Source organism: Cyrtonyx montezumae, unplaced genomic scaffold (genome assembly GCF_038088225.1).
Source record: "Cyrtonyx montezumae isolate F1298 unplaced genomic scaffold, pur_monq_1.0 scaffold_13, whole genome shotgun sequence".
NCBI classification, from domain to species: Eukaryota; Metazoa; Chordata; class Aves; order Galliformes; family Odontophoridae; genus Cyrtonyx; species Cyrtonyx montezumae.
The window spans coordinates 1,111,617-1,129,961 of record NW_027071859.1 but is presented as its reverse complement, the minus strand read 5'-3'; the positions used below and the strand labels follow the sequence as shown (position 1 = coordinate 1,129,961).

The 18,345-nt window shown below is 55.5% G+C and overlaps 5 protein-coding genes across 6 annotated transcripts; 1 reads left to right on the top strand and 4 right to left on the bottom strand.

Annotated features, from left to right (window-relative positions):
* The first annotated feature begins 1,250 nt into the window (after nucleotides 1-1,250).
* On the top strand, nucleotides 1,251-4,277 carry ANKRD66 (ankyrin repeat domain 66). 2 transcript variants are annotated; one of them, XM_065730446.1, is made up of 3 exons: nucleotides 1,251-1,450; nucleotides 1,532-1,760; nucleotides 3,992-4,277. In XM_065730446.1, the coding sequence occupies exons 1-3, from the start codon at nucleotides 1,312-1,314 to the stop codon at nucleotides 4,170-4,172; spliced, it is 549 nt and encodes a 182-aa protein (XP_065586518.1). In that variant the 5' UTR covers nucleotides 1,251-1,311; the 3' UTR covers nucleotides 4,173-4,277. The 2 variants fall into 2 exon arrangements, with proteins under 2 accessions (XP_065586518.1, XP_065586517.1); XM_065730445.1 differs by having other exon boundaries at nucleotides 1,251-1,760.
* A 793-nt stretch (nucleotides 4,278-5,070) lies between these two features.
* LOC136045245 (taste receptor type 2 member 4-like) lies at nucleotides 5,071-6,027 on the bottom strand. The gene has a single exon (XM_065731074.1). It carries the CDS (start codon nucleotides 6,025-6,027, stop codon nucleotides 5,071-5,073), a length of 957 nt encoding a protein of 318 aa, XP_065587146.1.
* A 2,793-nt stretch (nucleotides 6,028-8,820) lies between these two features.
* LOC136045244 (taste receptor type 2 member 9-like) lies at nucleotides 8,821-9,780 on the bottom strand. Its single transcript, XM_065731073.1, has one exon. The coding sequence runs from the start codon at nucleotides 9,778-9,780 to the stop codon at nucleotides 8,821-8,823; it is 960 nt and encodes a 319-aa protein (XP_065587145.1).
* A 2,790-nt stretch (nucleotides 9,781-12,570) lies between these two features.
* Nucleotides 12,571-13,530, bottom strand: LOC136045243 (taste receptor type 2 member 7-like). The gene has a single exon (XM_065731072.1). The coding sequence runs from the start codon at nucleotides 13,528-13,530 to the stop codon at nucleotides 12,571-12,573; it is 960 nt and encodes a 319-aa protein (XP_065587144.1).
* Nucleotides 13,531-16,323: 2,793 nt separating this feature from the next.
* Nucleotides 16,324-17,283, bottom strand: LOC136045242 (taste receptor type 2 member 9-like). Its single transcript, XM_065731071.1, has one exon. The coding sequence runs from the start codon at nucleotides 17,281-17,283 to the stop codon at nucleotides 16,324-16,326; it is 960 nt and encodes a 319-aa protein (XP_065587143.1).
* Between the last annotated feature and the right edge of the window lie 1,062 nt (nucleotides 17,284-18,345).

The window sequence follows — 18,345 nt, the reverse complement described above, 5'->3', positions numbered from 1 at the left end:
TCCTTCCGCAGGGATTTGGGGTGGGCTGAGGAAGGCCGTGAGCTCGGTGCCACGCAGATCCCTTCCCCGACCGCCGCTCCCCCCCCCCCCCCCCCCCATAGCCCGTACCTCTGCGCGCTCCCGGCCCCGTGCCGCACGGACGGACGCGCGGAGCTCCGGCGCTCCCGGAGGGGTGGGACCAAAGTCCGCCTCACTTCCCAGACGGGACGGGGTTTGTGGGAGAGACTTTCCCCGAGCCTGGAAAGGAAGTGCCGCGCCGTGCTCCCGCTGGAAGGAGCGCCTTCCCGTGGCGGGGATGGACCGCACTGCGGGGATGTTGGGGTTGGGGTTTCTGGCTGTCCCCGTGGGAGCTGCGGCCTCGGGCCCGGCTGTGTCCCGCGGGGACGTCTCGTCTCGGGGACGCTGCAAAAATAGGTTTTTAAAACACGCGGGAAGGGGCCGGCATCCCCCCAGGATGTGATGCTCACTTCGGAGTGCCACTTGTGGGGTGGAAAGGTGCAGGAAAGCCGTGTGAAAGCTCCCAAGGCGCTTTTTTTTTTCCCGCAGTTCTGTCTCCGTGAAGCGTTAGAGCATCTCCCGTAATGCCAAAGAGACGTCGGAGGGCTGCTCCCGAGACCTCTGTTCGCTACAGAGCAGGCTTTTCAGGGTCAGCAGGAGGCAGCCAGGGGGAGGGGCGGGAACGATCCCATGAACGGGTACCTTAAAGACAATGGCACCGCAGTACCCCACGGAGGGGCACCAGAATCCATCAGAGTGGCACTGGGAAACGCGGGCAGGGACCTCTGAAGGCCACCAGGGGCAGCCCTGCGATGCACAGGGACAGCACAGCCCCGTCCCCTGCCGTGGCTGGGTGCCCCCAGCTCAGGCTGCACAGTGCCCATCCACCAGGGACGGGGCACCACAGCTCCGGGCAGCACCCCGAGCGAAGGACTCCCTGCTGACATCCGACCTAAATGTCCCTTTTCTGTTTGCTTAAAACCATTCCCCCTGCTCCTCAAGCCGTCCCTTGCCTCACTCCGGAGCCGCAAGCTGTGGAAGTGGCTCCGCGGATCCAAACCCGGCACTGCTCCGTCCGATGCCGGGGGAGGGACGGGCTGCTCGGCACCGCCGTTGGGAAGGGAACGGCACAACATCGCAGCTGGACGCTGCCAGCGAGGAAACTGCGGCAGGGGAGGAGGGGAGGAGCCGGTTCCCATGGCCGGCAAGCGGCGACGCGCCCAGCCCGAGGCGTGCCCCGTGCAAGGGCTGCTCCGTGCAAGGGGCCGCACTCGTGCCCGTCTCCGCGGCGGAGGACGCTGAGCACGGCACGCCATGACGGAGCTGCACCAGGCCGTGGCCTCGGGGCACTACGAGCGGGCGGAGCAGCTGCTGCGGACCGGGCGCTGCGACCCCAACCACAAAGACCCGGACTGGGGCGACTGGACCCCGCTGCACTGGGCCGCGGCCAACGGTAAGGCCGAAGCTAAGGCCAAGGGTAAGGCGACAAGCCCCCGCGCCGCGCCTCAGCCCTCCCGCCCCCCCATCTCCGCAGGGCACGTGGCGATGCTGCGGCTGCTGCTGAACCGCGGGGCCCGGCCGTGCGTGCGCAACGCTGTGGGACGGACCCCCGTGCACTGCGCGGCCGAAGCGGGGCGGCTGCCGGCACTGCGAGCCCTGCACGCCGGGCGCGCCCCCATGGACGCGGCCGATCCGTTCGGGGACACCCCCAGGAGGCTGGCGGAGATCTACGGGCACGCCGAGTGCGTCGGATTCCTGGAGACGTGAGTGTCGGGCATCGTTGGGATGGGGGGGGGGAACGTCCGGCAGCCCGCGGCCGTGCCCCGGGTGGGGTGGGAGGAGAGGGCGGTGGGGGTTGGATGGGAGGTGGATGGGGGGTGGATGGGAAGTTGCTTGGGGGGTGGATGGGGGTGAATCGGGGTTGCATGAGGAGTGGATGGGGGGTTGTTGGGGATTGGGTGGGAGTTGGATGGAGGTTGGTGGGTGTTGGACTTGGGGTTGGATGGGGAATGGGTAGGGGTTGGATTGGGGTTGGATGGGGAATGGATGGAAGATGGATTGGGGTTGGATGGGAAATGGATAGGGGTTGGATTGGGGTTGGATGGGGAATGGATGGAGGTTGGATTGGGGTTGGATGGGAAATGGATAGGGGTTGGATTGGGGTTGGATGGGGAATGGATGGAGGTTGGATTGGGGTTGGCTGGGGGTGGGGTTGCTGGTGTTTGGATGAGGATAGCTGGGGATTGGCAGGAGGGTTGGATAGGGGGTTGGGTTGGAGTTGCTGGTGTTTGGATGGGGGTTGCTGGTGGGTCAGATGGGAGGTGTGTGGGGAGTTGGATGGGGGGTGAATAGGGGTAGGATGGGGGTTGCTAGGATGATTGACAGGTCAGTTGTAGTGATGGAGAAGGTAACTGAATGGGTGGCTGACAAGGTGTTTGGCAGGATGACTGACGGGCGGGTGACATGATGATTGATGCGATGATTGACATCCAGCCCTGATGAGCAGAGAGGCAGCAGCCTAAGGTGGCTCGAGCAGCTGTTGGGTGGTCTTCTGAGATGAATGACAAATTTGAGGTGGAGAAAGTGAGCAGCTGTGGTTCAGAGCCAGATGGCTCTGGCCGAGCAGCGTCTGCAGCTGCAGCACAGTGTGGGTTTGTGTGTGTGCTCCAGTGCTGCACAGTGCAGATCGGTCCCCTGGTCATGGCCTTGACTGCTTTGGGATGTAAATGTGAGGGATATTGTGTTACATGGCATCTCTGGCAGGCTGCAGTATTTGCCTGCCATGCAAAGAGGAGTGAATAGAGAGAAAACACATTTTCAGAGTAACAGCCTGAGGGGCTGTGCCCGATCTGGGACTGAAGGGCATTGCTAACAGCAACAGAGAGGGAGTTAGGTCAGCTGTTGGCAGGAATGCTTTATGCAGAGGCAGCGAGGGCCTGGCACCGCCCAGAGCTGTGGGTGCCCATCCCAGGGCTGCCCGAGGCCATGGCTGGGCCCTGAGCTGGGGGCAGGATGTGGGGCTGGGGGCTCAGATGCCCTTTCTGACCCAACCAAGCTGTGCTCCTGTGATTCTGAAAGCACCCAAACCCTTCCTCAGCCTCTTTTCAGCTCTTCCCTCCCACACCAGCCCCACGCTCCTTGTGGTGGCACACATCTACGAGTGTGGTTTGCATAGACATGCAAAGCACTGAAACCCTTCAAACACTGCTCGACCTCTGGATACCAAATGTGGAATTTGCATCAAATTTCTGTATATTTTCTGCACCAGCGTGGCTGAGTTATTTAACCCATCTTGGGTTGTTTAGGTGGGAGGTGAGCTGAGAGGTGTCCCACGGAGGGCAGTGCAGGAGCTGCAGGTCCCTGCCCCAAAGAACCCATAGCAAAGTGTGTTTATGTCCAGGTTGCTGCCTTGTTCAGTGTCATTCAGGGTAGGTCTGGGACCGTGTGTGTTTAAGAGGAAGTCTACAAGTATCTCAACACCCTGAGGACTCTTATAAGCCACAGCTGCCACCTCCCTGCTAAGTTGGGCTCAAGATCTGAGCTGCACAGATTTCATGCACTTGAAATGATGGTGACAGCCTGGAAACCACATCAGGAACCCCAACAGCCAGGGGAAATCCATCAGTGTCTGCATGGGGGGACAGCAGGGAATGCTGCGCTTTCAGTCACCCCCACATGGAGTTGGAACCATCACAGTGCAGATTTCATGCTATGGCACTGCACAATGTGAGGTTGCTGAGCTTCACGTGCTTGAAGCTGTGACAACAGTGTGAACTTCCCCACGGATGCACGTTCCCACCTCCATCAGTCTGAGTGCTGGAGGTGCCACGCTGGTGGGGTGGCTGGGGCCTTTCTCACACATTGCTGCTTCTGATGCTTTGACCACACCAACACACGGTCCCATTCCTATGTGCTGCTTGTGAGTGCATGCTCAGGAGCACTGTGGCTGAGCTGTGCTCAGGGTTTGGAGATAAACCCTTCCTTTATTCTCCAGAGCAGAGGTGGAGAGCAGAGACTACCGCCGGACAGCTGCAATGAGGGGAGTGCCCTTAGATATGGTGGATGAAGACTGGGAGCTCAAGAAAGAGGAGCTGGAGAGAAACCTAGCGTGCGCCCGGCGTGGGTACACAACCCATGCTCAGAAGAAGACGCAGAGGAAGAGAAGGAAGCAGTAGCATCCCTGAGTGTTAGGGGCTGCTGACAACTCACAGCATGGAGTGGAGGCACTGGTGCCTCTCGGGGGGGAACCCAGATGGGCAGCAGCAGAGATGGTCACTGGGATGCATAGCTGTGATGTGCTGCAGATGCAGTTGTGCTCGGGCACGGGGTGAGAGTGCTTCTGCTGGAGCCATCTGGGTGTTGGGATGCGTTGGGTCTCAAGCAGCAGAGAACTGCAGAGCGTGTTGAAATCTACAAATGCTCTCACTCACTCAACTGTATACATGTGTTGAAATGAAGGTCAGAGTGCACACCAACACTGCGTGAGAGGGAAATTGTGTTGCTCACAACATCGGTGTGGCAATGTCCATGCCCTTTCCATTTTTACTTCTACCCCTGAGTCTCCTGAGGACACAATAGGCTCATAGCCCCAGTGCTGCCTCTGTCTTTGGGGTGGGACAGAGCTACTGCTGCATTTGTGCTGTCATGTTGACAGAAAGTGTGGTAAGTGACAGTGCTCAGTGGAGTCACGCACAGTGCCAGGTGAGTGCCCGGCCCGCTGTGTGGCCGAGTGCACGGCCACTGCAAAACCAGCTGTAAGACGCTGTAGGAACGTGTGTAGCTCGGGAGTGGCAGCCAGCAAAGCTGACAGCGTTTGAGGAGGGTTGCAGGGCTGTTACCCTTTGCAGGCAGCCCAGGACGCAGCCGTCAGCACTTGGCTACCGGCAGAAATTCTTCTCCGCAAAGTATTCGGGTCAAACAAGAACAATCATTTATTCAACTCACAAGCACTTCACTGAAACAACATTAATGGGGTTTTCTTACGCTAGAAGGAGGAGACAGAAGAGCCATATCACCTGCTGTGTGCGGAGGACCCCATCGAAGCTGCAAGGACCTGACTCCAAGAAGAAGGCGTCAGTGTTTGGGAGGGCACTGCCTCCCAGTGCAGCCCTTGCACGTGGCACAAGGCAGAATCCTTAGTGCTATCCTTTCCAGTCTGGGACTGCTACAGATCAGAATAAGGGAATGAATGATAGAAAAGGCGTACTGAAGAGCTGAGAGGAATGCTGTCAGATTTTTCTCACTGCTGCAGTACACTGATGAGATCAAGGTGATGTAGTTCATGGTGTAGGTGAAGAAGAAGGACAGGAGGGATTTCATGGCTTTGATGTGGGCTTCTGTGCTGAAGCTGCTGGTGGAGCTGTTCTGCATCTTGTGCTTGTGTCTGCAGAGGGAGAAGAGGAGGAGGAAGGCAGAGATGGTTACGATTAGGAATGCCATGGAGAATCCAGAGGTGCCGATAAAAAATAGAGTTTTTAAATTTTTCCTTATTTCTTCATTCACTTCCCAGAAGGTCCAGTGTGAGGTGTCATTGAGTGTGCTGCTGCCTACATCAATAGCTGTGAATAAAGGGCTGCAGATGACCAGGGACAGAAGCATGGAGCTCAGCAGCAGCCATGGCACAATCCTGTCGACTCTGGCTTTCAGGTAGATGAAGACGTGGTGCCTGAAGTTTGCAATTTTTAAGCAGTAGAAAGCATAGAGACAGGCAGACATCCACAAGTCGGAGAAATACAAAAAGTTCAGAAAAATAACAAATGCGGTGGATATGGTTATGCCTAAATGATGCTGAGGAAATAAGGTTGAGATCATGATATATAGCCACGTGTTGCCCAAGTACGAAAACCTGAAGCAGCCCAGAGACAGCAAGATCTTCTCGTTGGAGTTGAGGCTTTTCTTCCTGCGCCACGCCGTGCAGGACACGGCCACAATGAAGGCGTTGATGCACATGCCGGCCAGCGCCTGCAAGGTGAACACGGCCACGAAGGCGCTGCTGGGTGAGGTTGCGTTGTGCCCGTGCTGCTCTCCCATCGTGCAGTGAGGACAGCCCTTGTGTGCTGGAGGCTGAGGGGAGCTGGGATGTGCGTCCCGCATGCGGAAAGGGAGCTTTATAGGGCCGTGGGGGACTTCAGTGCCGCTCCCACCCAGAGCAGCGCAGGTGCAGGGATGTAAATGCTCCGGGTATCCCCTTACCATCGGTGTCAGCCTCCAGCATTTGAATTCCAGTTGAGCAGAGCCGTGCCCGGGGCCACAGACGGTGCCGGGGGTGGGTGGCTGTGCCGTGCTGCGCTCCTGCAGGGCACGGCCTGGGCTCTGCTGTGCCTCTGTTGCCCACAGTGCTCAGGCACAGCACTCTGGGATTGGCACAAAGCACGGCCCTGTTCCCCTGCAGAGCCCAGGATCCGCACGGTCCAACCATGGAGCTGGAAAGGGGAGCTCCTTTTTCCTCCCTGCGGACACTGGGACCCACTGCACGTCCACTTTCCCAATAGCGGTGCTTCAGTCATGCTGTGTTCTCTGCACCCAGCAATACTCTCCATGTCCCGAATGACATTTAGTGCTGACACATTTGGATTATGACAAACAAAGACAAATGTGGAACAACTTTTGTCACCGTTTTGCCCATGGCTCAGCTTTCCCTCTTTACTGCCAGCTCTGTGACCTCCTCCCCTCTGAGTGACACAGGGTGGGCGATGGGGCTCACACCGGGAATCATAGAGTCATAGAATCATAGAACCACAAGGCTGGAAAGGACCCACCACATCATCTTGTCCAGCCATCCACCCATTGCCATTATTACCACAAGTTACTAAACCGTATCTCGTAGCTCCTCAACCAGACACCTCTTCACACTGCCAGGGATGGTGACTCCCCCACCTCCCTGTGCAGGCCGTCCCTGTGCATGTTCACGCTCTGAGAGTAAAAGTTTTTCCTTAAGCCCAATCTAAACCTCCTCTGCTACAGCTTGTGGCCATTTTCTCAGGTCTTGTTTATTGCCTGTGAGAAGAGGCCAAACCCCTGCCCATCACAACCTCCCTTCAGGAAGTTTTGGAGCACCGTGAGGCTCCTCTTCTCCACACTGAGCAGTGCCAGCTCCCTCTTCCACTCCTCATAGCCCTGTGGTGCAGACCCCTCAACAATATTGTTGCCCTTCCCTGGACACATTCAAGTGCCTCAATGTCCTTCTTGTAGTGAGGGGCCCACAGCTGAACACAGCACTCCAGGTGCGGCCTCATCAGAGCCGAGTGCAGGGGCTGCTCACCTCCCAGCTCCTGTTGTCTGCACGATTTCCAAAGCAGGCCAGGATGATGTCGGCCCTCTTGGCCACCTGGGCACACTGTTGGCTCACGTTCAGCTGAGCATCAACCAACACCCCCAGGTCCCTTTCTTCTTCACAGTCATCCAGCCACTCTTCCCCAAGGCTACAGTGCTGCTTGGTGTTATTGTGGGCAAAGTGCAGGACCCGGCACTTGGCCTTGTTGAACCTCATCCCACTGACCTGAGCCCAGCGATCCAGCTTGTCTAGATCCGTGTGGAGGGCCTCAGTGCCCTCAGACAGATTGACACCACCTCCCATCTTGGTGTCATCTGAAACTGACTGAGGGTACTCTCAGTGCCCTCATCCAGGTCATAAATAAGGATATTCAACAAGATGGGCCCCAGTACAGAGCGCTGAGGGACTCCACTTGTAAAGGGTCACAAACTGGTTTTAGTTCCACTAACCACTACGTGCTGGACACCGTCCTCTAGCCAGTGCATTACCCAAAGCAGGGTATACCTGTCCATGGCATGGGCAGCCAGTTTTGCCACGAGAATACTGTGAGAGACCATGTCAAAGGCTTTGCTGAAGCCCAGGTAGACTGCATCAACAGCCTTTCCTTCATTTACCGTACTGGTGACCAGGTAACCTTGTCTACTTGAGTGGTCACCTCGTTGCACACGTGGCCTGCTCCAGTGTGGCGTGAGGGGTCCATCCCACGGCCTGCAGCCCTTCAGAATTATCTCCATTATTGGCTGTGCATGGGCTGCAGCACCAAGTGGCCGCAGTTGGGCTCGCTGTGCCCTGCTGTGGGGCTGCTGGAACCCGTTAGGTGTTTTCCTACATGACGAAATCTTATTCACAGTGCCAAGGCCAAGCCATGTAGATGTGGTACTATGGGATGTGGTGTAGTGGAGAACCATTGGTGGTGGGAGGTGGGTTGGACCGGGTGACCTTGGGGGTCTTTCCCGAGCGTGGTGACTGTGATTCTGTGATTGCTGAGTGCGGTACAGAGCCAGAGTGCTCCGGCAGAACCAGGCGCGGTGATGTGGGCAATGGGGACGGCCCCGTGGATGCTGATAGCAGTGTGGGGAGTGGGCTCCCATGGCACCTGTGGGCTGTGCTACGCCTCTGTGAGTCAGGAAGCGCCTGTGGTAAGTGACAGTGCTCAGTGGAGTCACGCACAGTGCCAGGTGAGTGCCCGGCCCGCCGTGTGGCCGAGTGCACGGCCACTGCAAAACCAGCTGTAAGACGCTGTAGGAACGTGTGTAGCTCGGGAGTGGCAGCCAGCAAAGCTGACAGCGTTTGAGGAGGTTTGCAGGGCTGTTACCCTTTGCAGGCAGCCCAGGGCGCAGCCGTCAGCACTTGGCTACCGGCAGAAATTCTGCTCCACAAAGTATTCGGGTCAAACTAGAACGATCATTTATTCAACTCACAAGCACTTCACTGAAACAACATTAATGGGGTTTTCTTACGCTAGAAGGAGGAGACAGAAGAGCCATACCACCTGCTGTGTGCGGAGGACCCCATCGGAGCTGCAAGGACCTGACTCCAAGAAGAAGGCGTCAGTGTTTGGGTGGGCACCGCCTCCCAGTGCAGCCCTTGCACGTAGCAAAAGGCAGAATCCTTAGTGCTATCCTTTCCAGTCTGGGACTGCTACAGATCAGAATAAGGGAATGAGCGATTGGAAAAGCATACTGAAGGACCAGGAGGACTAACGTCAGAATTTTCTCACTGCTGTAATACAGTGATGAGGTCAAGGCGATGTAGTTCATGGTGTAGGTGAAGAAGAAGGACAGGAGGGATTTCATGGCTTTGATGTGGGCTTCCGTGCTGAAGCTGCTGGTGGAGCTGTTCTGCATCTTGTGCTTGTGTCTGCAGAGGGAGAAGAGGAGGAGGAAGGCAGAGATGGTTACGATTATGAATGCCATGGATAATCCAGAGATGGAGGTCAAAAATACAACGTTGAAATCTTTCCTTATTTCTTCATTCACTTCCCAGAAGGTCCCTTGGAAGGTGGCATTGAGTCTGGTGCTGCTGCCTACATCAATAGCAGTGAATAAAGGGCTGCAGATGACCAGGGACAGAAGCATGGAGCTCAGCAGCAGCCATGGCACAATCCTGTCGACTCTGGCTTTCAGGTAGATGAAGAGGTGGTGCCTGAAGTTTGCAATTTTTAAGCAGTAGAAAGCATAGAGACAGGCAGTCGTCCATATGTCAGAGGAATACAAAAAGATCGGAAATATTGCAAACATGTAAATTATGGCCATGCCAAGATGATGCTGAGGAAATAACATTGAGATAATGATATATACCCATATGATGCACAAGTACGAAAACCTGAAGCAGCCCAGAGACAGCAAGATCTTCTCGTTGGAGTTGAGGCTTTTCTTCCTGCGCCACGCCGTGCAGGACACGGCCACAATGAAGGCGTTGATGCACATGCCGGCCAGCGCCTGCAAGGTGAACACGGCCACGAAGGCGCTGCTGGGTGAGGTTGCGTTGTGCCCGTGCTGCTCTCCCATCGTGCAGTGAGGACAGCCCTTGTGTGCTGGAGGCTGAGGGGAGCTGGGATGTGCGTCCCGCATGCGGAAAGGGAGCTTTATAGGGCCGTGGGGGACTTCAGTGCCGCTCCCACCCAGAGCAGCGCAGGTGCAGGGATGTAAATGCTCCGGGTATCCCCTTACCATCGGTGTCAGCCTCCAGCATTTGAATTCCAGTTGAGCAGAGCCGTGCCCGGGGCCACAGACGGTGCCGGGGGTGGGTGGCTGTGCCGTGCTGCGCTCCTGCAGGGCACGGCCTGGGCTCTGCTGTGCCTCTGTTGCCCACAGTGCTCAGGCACAGCACTCTGGGATTGGCACAAAGCACGGCCCTGTTCCCTTGCAGAGCCCAGGATCCGCACAGTCCAACCATGGAGCTGGAAAGGGGAGCTCCTCTTTCTTCCCTGTGGACACCGGGACCCACTGCACGTCCACTTTCCCAATAGCGGTGCTTCAGTCATGCTGTGTTCTCTGCACCCAGCAATACTCTCCATCTCCCGAATGACATTTAGTGCTGACACATTTGGATTATGACAAACAAAGACAAATGTGGAACAACTTTTTTCATCGTTTTGCCCATGGCTCAGCTTTCCTTCTTTACTGCCAGCTCTGTGACCTCCTCCCCTCTGAGTGACACAGGGTGGGCGATGGGGCTCACACCGGGAATCATAGAGTCATAGAATCATAGAACCACAAGGCTGGAAAGGACCCACCACATCATCTTGTCCAGCCATCCACCCATTACCATTATTACCACAAGTTACTAAACTGTATCTCGTAGCTCCTCAACCAGACACCTCTTCACACTGCCAGGGATGGTGACTCCCCCACCTCCCTGTGCAGGCCGTCCCTGTGCATGTTCACTCTCTGAGAGTGAACGTTTTTCCTTAAGCCCAATCTAAACCTCCTCTGCTACAACTTGTGGCCATTTTCTCAGGTCTTGTTTATTGCCTGTGAGAAGAGGCCAAACCCCTGCCCATCACAACCTCCCTTCAGGAAGTTTTAGAGCACCGTGAGGCTCCTCTTCTCCACACTGAGCAGTGCCAGCTCCCTCTTCCACTCCTCATAGCCCTGTGGTGCAGACCCCTCAACGATATTGTTGCCCTTCCCTGGACGCATTCAAGTGTCTCAATGTCCTTCTTGTAGTGCGGGGCCCACAACTGAACACAGCACTCCAGGTGCGGCCTCATCAGAGCCGAGTGCAGGGGCTGCTCACCTCCCAGCTCCTGTTGTCTGCACGATTTCCAAAGCAGGCCAGGATGATGTCGGCCCTCTTGGCCACCTGGGCACACTGTTGGCTCACGTTCAGCTGAGCATCAACCAACACCCCCAGGTCCCTTTCTTCTTCACAGTCATCCAGCCACTCTTCCCCAAGGCTACAGTGCTGCTCGGTGTTACTGTGGTCAAAGTGCAGGACCTGGCACTAGGCCTTGTTGAACCTCATCCCACTGACCTGAGCCCAGCGATCCAGCTTGTCTAGATCCGTGTGGAGGGCCTCAGTACCCTCAGACAGATTGACACCACCTCCCATCTTGGTGTCATCTGAAACTGACTGAGGGTACTCTCAGTGCCCTCATCCAGGTCATAAATAAGGATATTCAACAAGATGGGCCCCAGTACAGAGCGCTGAGGGACTCCACTTGTAAAGGGTCACAAACTGGTTTTAGTTCCACTAACCACTACGTGCTGGACACCGTCCTCTAGCCAGTGCATTACCCAAAGCAGGGTATACCTGTCCATGGCATGGGCAGCCAGTTTTCCAGGAGAATACTGTGAGAGACCATGTCAAAGGCTTTGCTGAAGCCCAGGTAGACTGCATCAACAGCCTTTCCCTCATTTACCGTACTGGTGACTGGGTAACCTTGTCTACTTGAGTGGTCACCTCGTTGCACACGTGGCCTGCTCCAGTGTGGCGTGAGGGGTCCATCCCACGGCCTGCAGCCCTTCAGAATTATCTCCGTTATTGGCTGTGCATGGGCTGCAGCACCAAGTGGCCGCAGTTGGGCTCGCTGTGACGCTGTGGGGCTGCTGGAACCCGTTAGGTGTTTTCCTACATGACGAAATCTTATTCACAGTGCCAAGGCCAAGCCATGTAGATGTGGTACTATGGGATGTGGTGTAGTGGAGTACCATTGGTGGTGGGAGGTGGGTTGGACCGGGTGACCTTGGGGGTCTTTCCCGAGCGTGGTGACTGTGATTCTGTGATTGCTGAGTGCGGTACAGAGCCAGAGTGCTCCGGCAGAACCAGGCGCGGTGATGTGGGCAATGGGGACGGCCCCGTGGATGCTGATAGCAGTGTGGGGAGTGGGCTCCCATGGCACCTGTGGGCTGTGCTACGCCTCTGTGAGTCAGGAAGCGCCTGTGGTAAGTGACAGTGCTCAGTGGAGTCACGCACAGTGCCAGGTGAGTGCCCGGCCCGCCGTGTGGCCGAGTGCACGGCCACTGCAAAACCAGCTGTAAGACGCTGTAGGAACGTGTGTAGCTCGGGAGTGGCAGCCAGCAAAGCTGACAGCGTTTGAGGAGGTTTGCAGGGCTGTTACCCTTTGCAGGCAGCCCAGGGCGCAGCCGTCAGCACATGGCTACTGGCAGAAATTCTGCTCCACAAAGTATTCGGGTCAAACTAGAACGATCATTTATTCAACTCACAAGCACTTCACTGAAACAACATTAATGGGGTTTTCTTACGCTAGAAGGAGGAGACAGAAGAGCCATATCACCTGCTGTGTGCGGAGGACCCCATCGGAGCTGCAAGGACCTGACTCCAAGAAGAAGGCGTCAGTGTTTGGGAGGGCACTGCCTCCCAGTGCAGCCCTTGCACGTGGCACAAGGTAGAATCCTTAGTGCTATCCTTTCCAGTCTGGGACTGCTACAGATCAGAATAAGGGAATGAGCGATAGGAAAAGCATACTCAAGGACCAGGAGGACTAACGTCAGAGTTTTCTCTCTGCTGTAATACAGTGATGAGATCAAGGCGATGTAGTTCATGGTGTAGGTGAAGAAGAAGGACAGGAGGGATTTCATGGCTTTGATGTGGGCTTCCGTGCTGAGGCTGCTGGTGGAGCTGTTCTGCATCTTGTGCTTGTGTCTGCAGAGGGAGAAGAGGAGAAGGAAGGCAGAGATGGCTACAATTAGGAATGACATGGAGAATCCAGAGGTGCTGATAAAAAATACGGTGTTGAAATGTTTTTTAATTTCTTCATTCAATTCCCAGAAGATCCAGTTTGAGGTGGCATTGAGTCTGGTGCTTCTGCCTACATCAATAGCCGTGAATAAAGGGCTGCAGATGACCAGGGACAGAAGCACGGAGCTCAGCAGCAGCCACGGCACAATCCTGTCGACTCTGGCTTTCAGGTAGATGAAGAGGTGGTGCCTGAAGTTTGCAATTTTTAAGCAGTAGAAAGCAAATAGACAGGCAGACATCCACAAGTCGGAAGAATACAAAAAGATCGGAAATATTGCAAATGTGAAAATTACGGCCTTGCCAAAATGAAGCTGTGGAAAAAACACTGAGATAATCGTATATAGCCACGTGTTGCACAAGTACAAAAACCTGAAGCAGCCCAGAGACAGCAAGATCTTCTCGTTGGAGTTGAGGCTTTTCTTCCTGCGCCACGCCGTGCAGGACACGGCCACAATGAAGGCGTTGATGCACATGCCGGCCAGCGCCTGCAAGGTGAACACGGCCACGAAGGCGCTGCTGGGTGAGGTTGCGTTGTGCCCGTGCTGCTCTCCCATCGTGCAGTGAGGACAGCCCTTGTGTGCTGGAGGCTGAGGGGAGCTGGGATGTGCGTCCCGCATGCGGAAAGGGAGCTTTATAGGGCCGTGGGGGACTTCAGTGCCGCTCCCACCCAGAGCAGCGCAGGTGCAGGGATGTAAATGCTCCGGGTATCCCCTTACCATCGGTGTCAGCCTCCAGCATTTGAATTCCAGTTGAGCAGAGCCGTGCCCGGGGCCACAGACGGTGCCGGGGGTGGGTGGCTGTGCCGTGCTGCGCTCCTGCAGGGCACGGCCTGGGCTCTGCTGTGCCTCTGTTGCCCACAGTGCTCAGGCACAGCACTCTGGGATTGGCACAAAGCACGGCCCTGTTCCCCTGCAGAGCCCAGGATCCGCACGGTCCAACCATGGAGCTGGAAAGGGGAGCTCCTCTTCCTTCCATGCGGACACCGGGACCCACTGCACGTCCACTTTCCCAATAGCGGTGCTTCAGTCATGCTGTGTTCTCTGCACCCAGCAATACTCTCCATCTCCCGAATGACATTTAGTGCTGACACATTTGGATTATGACAAACAAAGACAAATGTGAAACAACTTTTGTCACCGTTTTGCCCATGGCTCAGCTTTCCCTCTTTACTGCCAGCTCTGTGACCTCCTCCCCTCTGAGTGACACAGGGTGGGCGATGGGGCTCACACCGGGAATCATAGAGTCATAGAATCATAGAACCACAAGGCTGGAAAGGACCCACCACATCATCTTGTCCAGCCATCCACCCATTGCCATTATTACCACAAGTTACTAAACCGTATCTCGTAGCTCCTCAACCAGACACCTCTTCACACTGCCAGGGATGGTGACTCCCCCACCTCCCTGTGCAGGCCGTCCCTGTGCATGTTCACTCTCTGAGAGTGAACGTTTTTCCTTAAGCCCAATCTAAACCTCCTCTGCTACAGCTTGTGGCCATTTTCTCAGGTCTTGTTTATTGCCTGTGAGAAGAGGCCAAACCCCTGCCCATCACAACCTCCCTTCAGGAAGTTTTGGAGCACCGTGAGGCTCCTCTTCTCCACACTGAGCAGTGCCAGCTCCCTCTTCCACTCCTCATAGCCCTGTGGTGCAGACCCCTCAACAATATTGTTGCCCTTCCCTGGACGCATTCAAGTGCCTCAATGTCCTTCTTGTAGTGAGGGGCCCACAGCTGAACACAGCACTCCAGGTGCGGCCTCATCAGAGCCGAGTGCAGGGGCTGCTCACCTCCCAGCTCCTGTTGTCTGCACGATTTCCAAAGCAGGCCAGGATGATGTCGGCCCTCTTGGCCACCTGGGCACACTGTTGGCTCACGTTCAGCTGAGCATCAACCAACACCCCCAGGTCCCTTTCTTCTTCACAGTCATCCAGCCACTCTTCCCCAAGGCTACGGTGCTGCTCGGTGTTATTGTGGACAAAGTGCAGGACCCGGCACTTGGCCTTGTTGAACCTCATCCCACTGACCTGAGCCCAGCGATCCAGCTTGTCTAGATCCGTGTGGAGGGCCTCAGTACCCTCAGACAGATTGACACCACCTGCCATCTTGGTGTCATCTGAAACTGGCTGATGGTACTCTCAGTGCCCTCATCCAGGTCATAAATAAGGATATTCAACAAGATGGGCCCCAGTACAGAGCCCTGAGGGACTCCACTTGTAAAGGGTCACAAACTGGTTTTAGTTCCACTAACCACTATGTGCTGGACACCGCCCTCTAGCCAGTACATTACCCAAAGCAGGGTATACCTGTCCATGGCATGGGCAGCCAGTTTTGCCACGAGAATACTGTGAGAGACCATGTCAAAGGCTTTGCTGAAGCCCAGGTAGACTGCATCAACAGCCTTTCCCTCATTTACCGTACTGGTGACCGGGTAACCTTGTCTACTTGAGTGGTCACCTCGTTGCACACGTGGCCTGCTCCAGTGTGGCGTGAGGGGTCCATCCCACGGCCTGCAGCCCTTCAGAATTATCTCCGTTATTGGCTGTGCATGGGCTGCAGCACCAAGTGGCCGCAGTTGGGCTCGCTGTGCCCTGCTGTGGGGCTGCTGGAACCCGTTAGGTGTTTTCCTACATGACAAACACATATTCACAGTGCCAAGGCCAAGCCATGTAGATGTGGTACTATGGGATGTGGTGTAGTGGAGAACCATTGGTGGTGGGTGGTGGGTTGGACCGGGTGACCTTGGGGATCTTTCCCCAGCGTGGTGACTGTGATTCTGTGATTGCTGAGTGCGGTACAGAGCCAGAGTGCTCCGGCAGAACCAGGCGCGGTGATGTGGGCAATGGGGACGGCCCCGTGGATGCTGATAGCAGTGTGGGGAGTGGGCTCCCATGGCACCTGTGGGCTGTGCTACGCCTCTGTGAGTCAGGAAGCGCCTGTGGTAAGTGACAGTGCTCAGTGGAGTCACGCACAGTGCCAGGTGAGTGCCCGGCCCGCCGTGTGGCCGAGTGCACGGCCACTGCAAAGCCAGCTGTAAGACGCTGTAGGAACGTGTGTAGCTCGGGAGTGGCAGCCAGCAAAGCTGACAGCGTTTGAGGAGGTTTGCAGGGCTGTTACCCTTTGCAGGCAGCCCAGGGCGCAGCCGTCAGCACTTGGCTACCGGCAGAAATTCGTCTCCGCAAAGTATTCGGGTCAAACTAGAACGATCATTTATTCAACTCACAAGCACTTCACTGAAACAACATTAATGGGGTTTTCTTACGCTAGAAGGAGGAGACAGAAGAGCCATATCACCTGCTGTGTGCGGAGGACCCCATCGGAGCTGCAAGGACCTGACTCCAAGAAGAAGGCGTCAGTGTTTGGGTGGGCACTGCCTCCCAGTGCAGCCCTTGCACGTGGCACAAGGCAGAATCCTTAGTGCTATCCTTTCCAGTCTGGGACTGCTACAGATCAGAATAAGGGAATGAGCGATTGGAAAAGCATACTGAAGGACCAGGAGGATTAACGTCAGAGTTTTCTCTCTGCTGTAATACAGTGATGAGACCAAGGCGATGTAGTTCATGGTGTAGGTGAAGAAGAAGGACAGGAGGGATTTCATGGCTTTGATGTGGGCTTCCGTGCTGAGGCTGCTGGTGGAGCTGTTCTGCATCTTGTGCTTGTGTCTGCAGAGGGAGAAGAGGAGGAGGAAGGCAGAGATGGTTACGATTATGAATGCCATGGATAATCCAGAGATGGAGGTCAAAAATACAATGTTGAAATCTTTCCTTATTTCTTCATTCACTTCCCAGAAGGTCCCTTGGAATGTGTCATTGAGTCTGGTGCTTCTGCCTACATCAATAGCAGTGAATAAAGGGCTACAGATGACCAGCGACAGAAGCACGGAGCTCAGCAGCAGCCACGGCACAATCCTGTCGACTCTGGCTTTCAGGTAGATGAAGAGGTGGTGCCTGAAGTTTGCAATTTTTAAGCAGTAGAAAGCATAGAGACAGGCAGTCGTCCATATGTCAGAGGAATACAAAAAAGTCGGAAATATTGCAAATGTGAAAATTAAGGCCATGCCAAGATGATGCTGAGGAAATAACATTGAGATAATGATATATACCCATATGATGCACAAGTACGAAAACCTGAAGCAGCCCAGAGACAGCAAGATCTTCTCGTTGGAGTTGAGGCTTTTCTTCCTGCGCCACGCCGTGCAGGACACGGCCACAATGAAGGCGTTGATGCACATGCCGGCCAGCGCCTGCAAGGTGAACACGGCCACGAAGGCGCTGCTGGGTGAGGTTGCGTTGTGCCCGTGCTGCTCTCCCATCGTGCAGTGAGGACAGCCCTTGTGTGCTGGAGGCTGAGGGGAGCTGGGATGTGCGTCCCGCATGCGGAAAGGGAGCTTTATAGGGCCGTGGGGGACTTCAGTGCCGCTCCCACCCAGAGCAGCGCAGGTGCAGGGATGTAAATGCTCCGGGTATCCCCTTACCATCGGTGTCAGCCTCCAGCATTTGAATTCCAGTTGAGCAGAGCCGTGCCCGGGGCCACAGACGGTGCCGGGGGTGGGTGGCTGTGCCGTGCTGCGCTCCTGCAGGGCACGGCCTGGGCTCTGCTGTGCCTCTGTTGCCCACAGTGCTCAGGCACAGCACTCTGGGATTGGCACAAAGCACGGCCCTGTTCCCCTGCAGAGCCCAGGATCTGCACAGTCCAACCATGGAGCTGGAAAGGGGAGCTCCTTTTTCCTCCCTGAGCACACCTTGACCCACTGCACGTCCACTTTCCCAATAGCGGTGCTTCAGTCATGCTGTGTTCTCTGCACCCAGCAATACTCTTTGTGTACCATGTGATTTTAAGTGTTGACATCTTTGCCTTTAAGGGGCAGGTTATGTGAAACTCTGTGGGCCATAATTCCCTCAGGTTTGTTTTTGTATATAGCCTGGTGTCCTGATAGCACTTACCAAGCAGATGTTGGCTGATGCAGTGATGTAAATCTCAGCAACCTGCCATGTAGCTATCAGAAGGAAGCCAGCAGCTCTTGCTCTCTGCACCTGTATTCTGTGGGTATAAATGCATCCTCTGCTCCCTGAATATCACTGTCACATGCTCCTATTTGCATTTTTTTCATCAAAGGATCTGTTTGAGCATTTGCTTGTTGAAATCCTGTGCACACGTCCTGGGTTTTGTCTCAACAGCAAGGCACATTCCTTTAACATCCATGTTGGGAATGCAGTAAGCAAACCTTGTGTTCCCATTAACTGCTGGCCCTGAGCCCCTTCCTTTTCAGCAGCCAGGCTTGGGCCGGGAGCAGCAGGGTCTTTAAGAGGCTGATGATGGGAAGGGAAGATGGAATGGCCAGGAAATATCCCTAAAGATAACGCTGTGGGGAGTC

Coding starts and splice junctions, on each gene's coding strand:
- ANKRD66 (XM_065730445.1), top strand. CDS start 1,312: ATGACGGAGCTGCACCAGGCCGTGGCCTCGGGGCACTACGAGCGGGCG. Junction 1,761..3,991: donor TGCGTCGGATTCCTGGAGAC/GTGAGTGTCGGG, acceptor TTTATTCTCCAG/AGCAGAGGTGGAGAGCAGAG.
- LOC136045245 (XM_065731074.1), bottom strand. CDS start 6,027: ATGGGAGAGCAGCACGGGCACAACGCAACCTCACCCAGCAGCGCCTTC.
- LOC136045244 (XM_065731073.1), bottom strand. CDS start 9,780: ATGGGAGAGCAGCACGGGCACAACGCAACCTCACCCAGCAGCGCCTTC.
- LOC136045243 (XM_065731072.1), bottom strand. CDS start 13,530: ATGGGAGAGCAGCACGGGCACAACGCAACCTCACCCAGCAGCGCCTTC.
- LOC136045242 (XM_065731071.1), bottom strand. CDS start 17,283: ATGGGAGAGCAGCACGGGCACAACGCAACCTCACCCAGCAGCGCCTTC.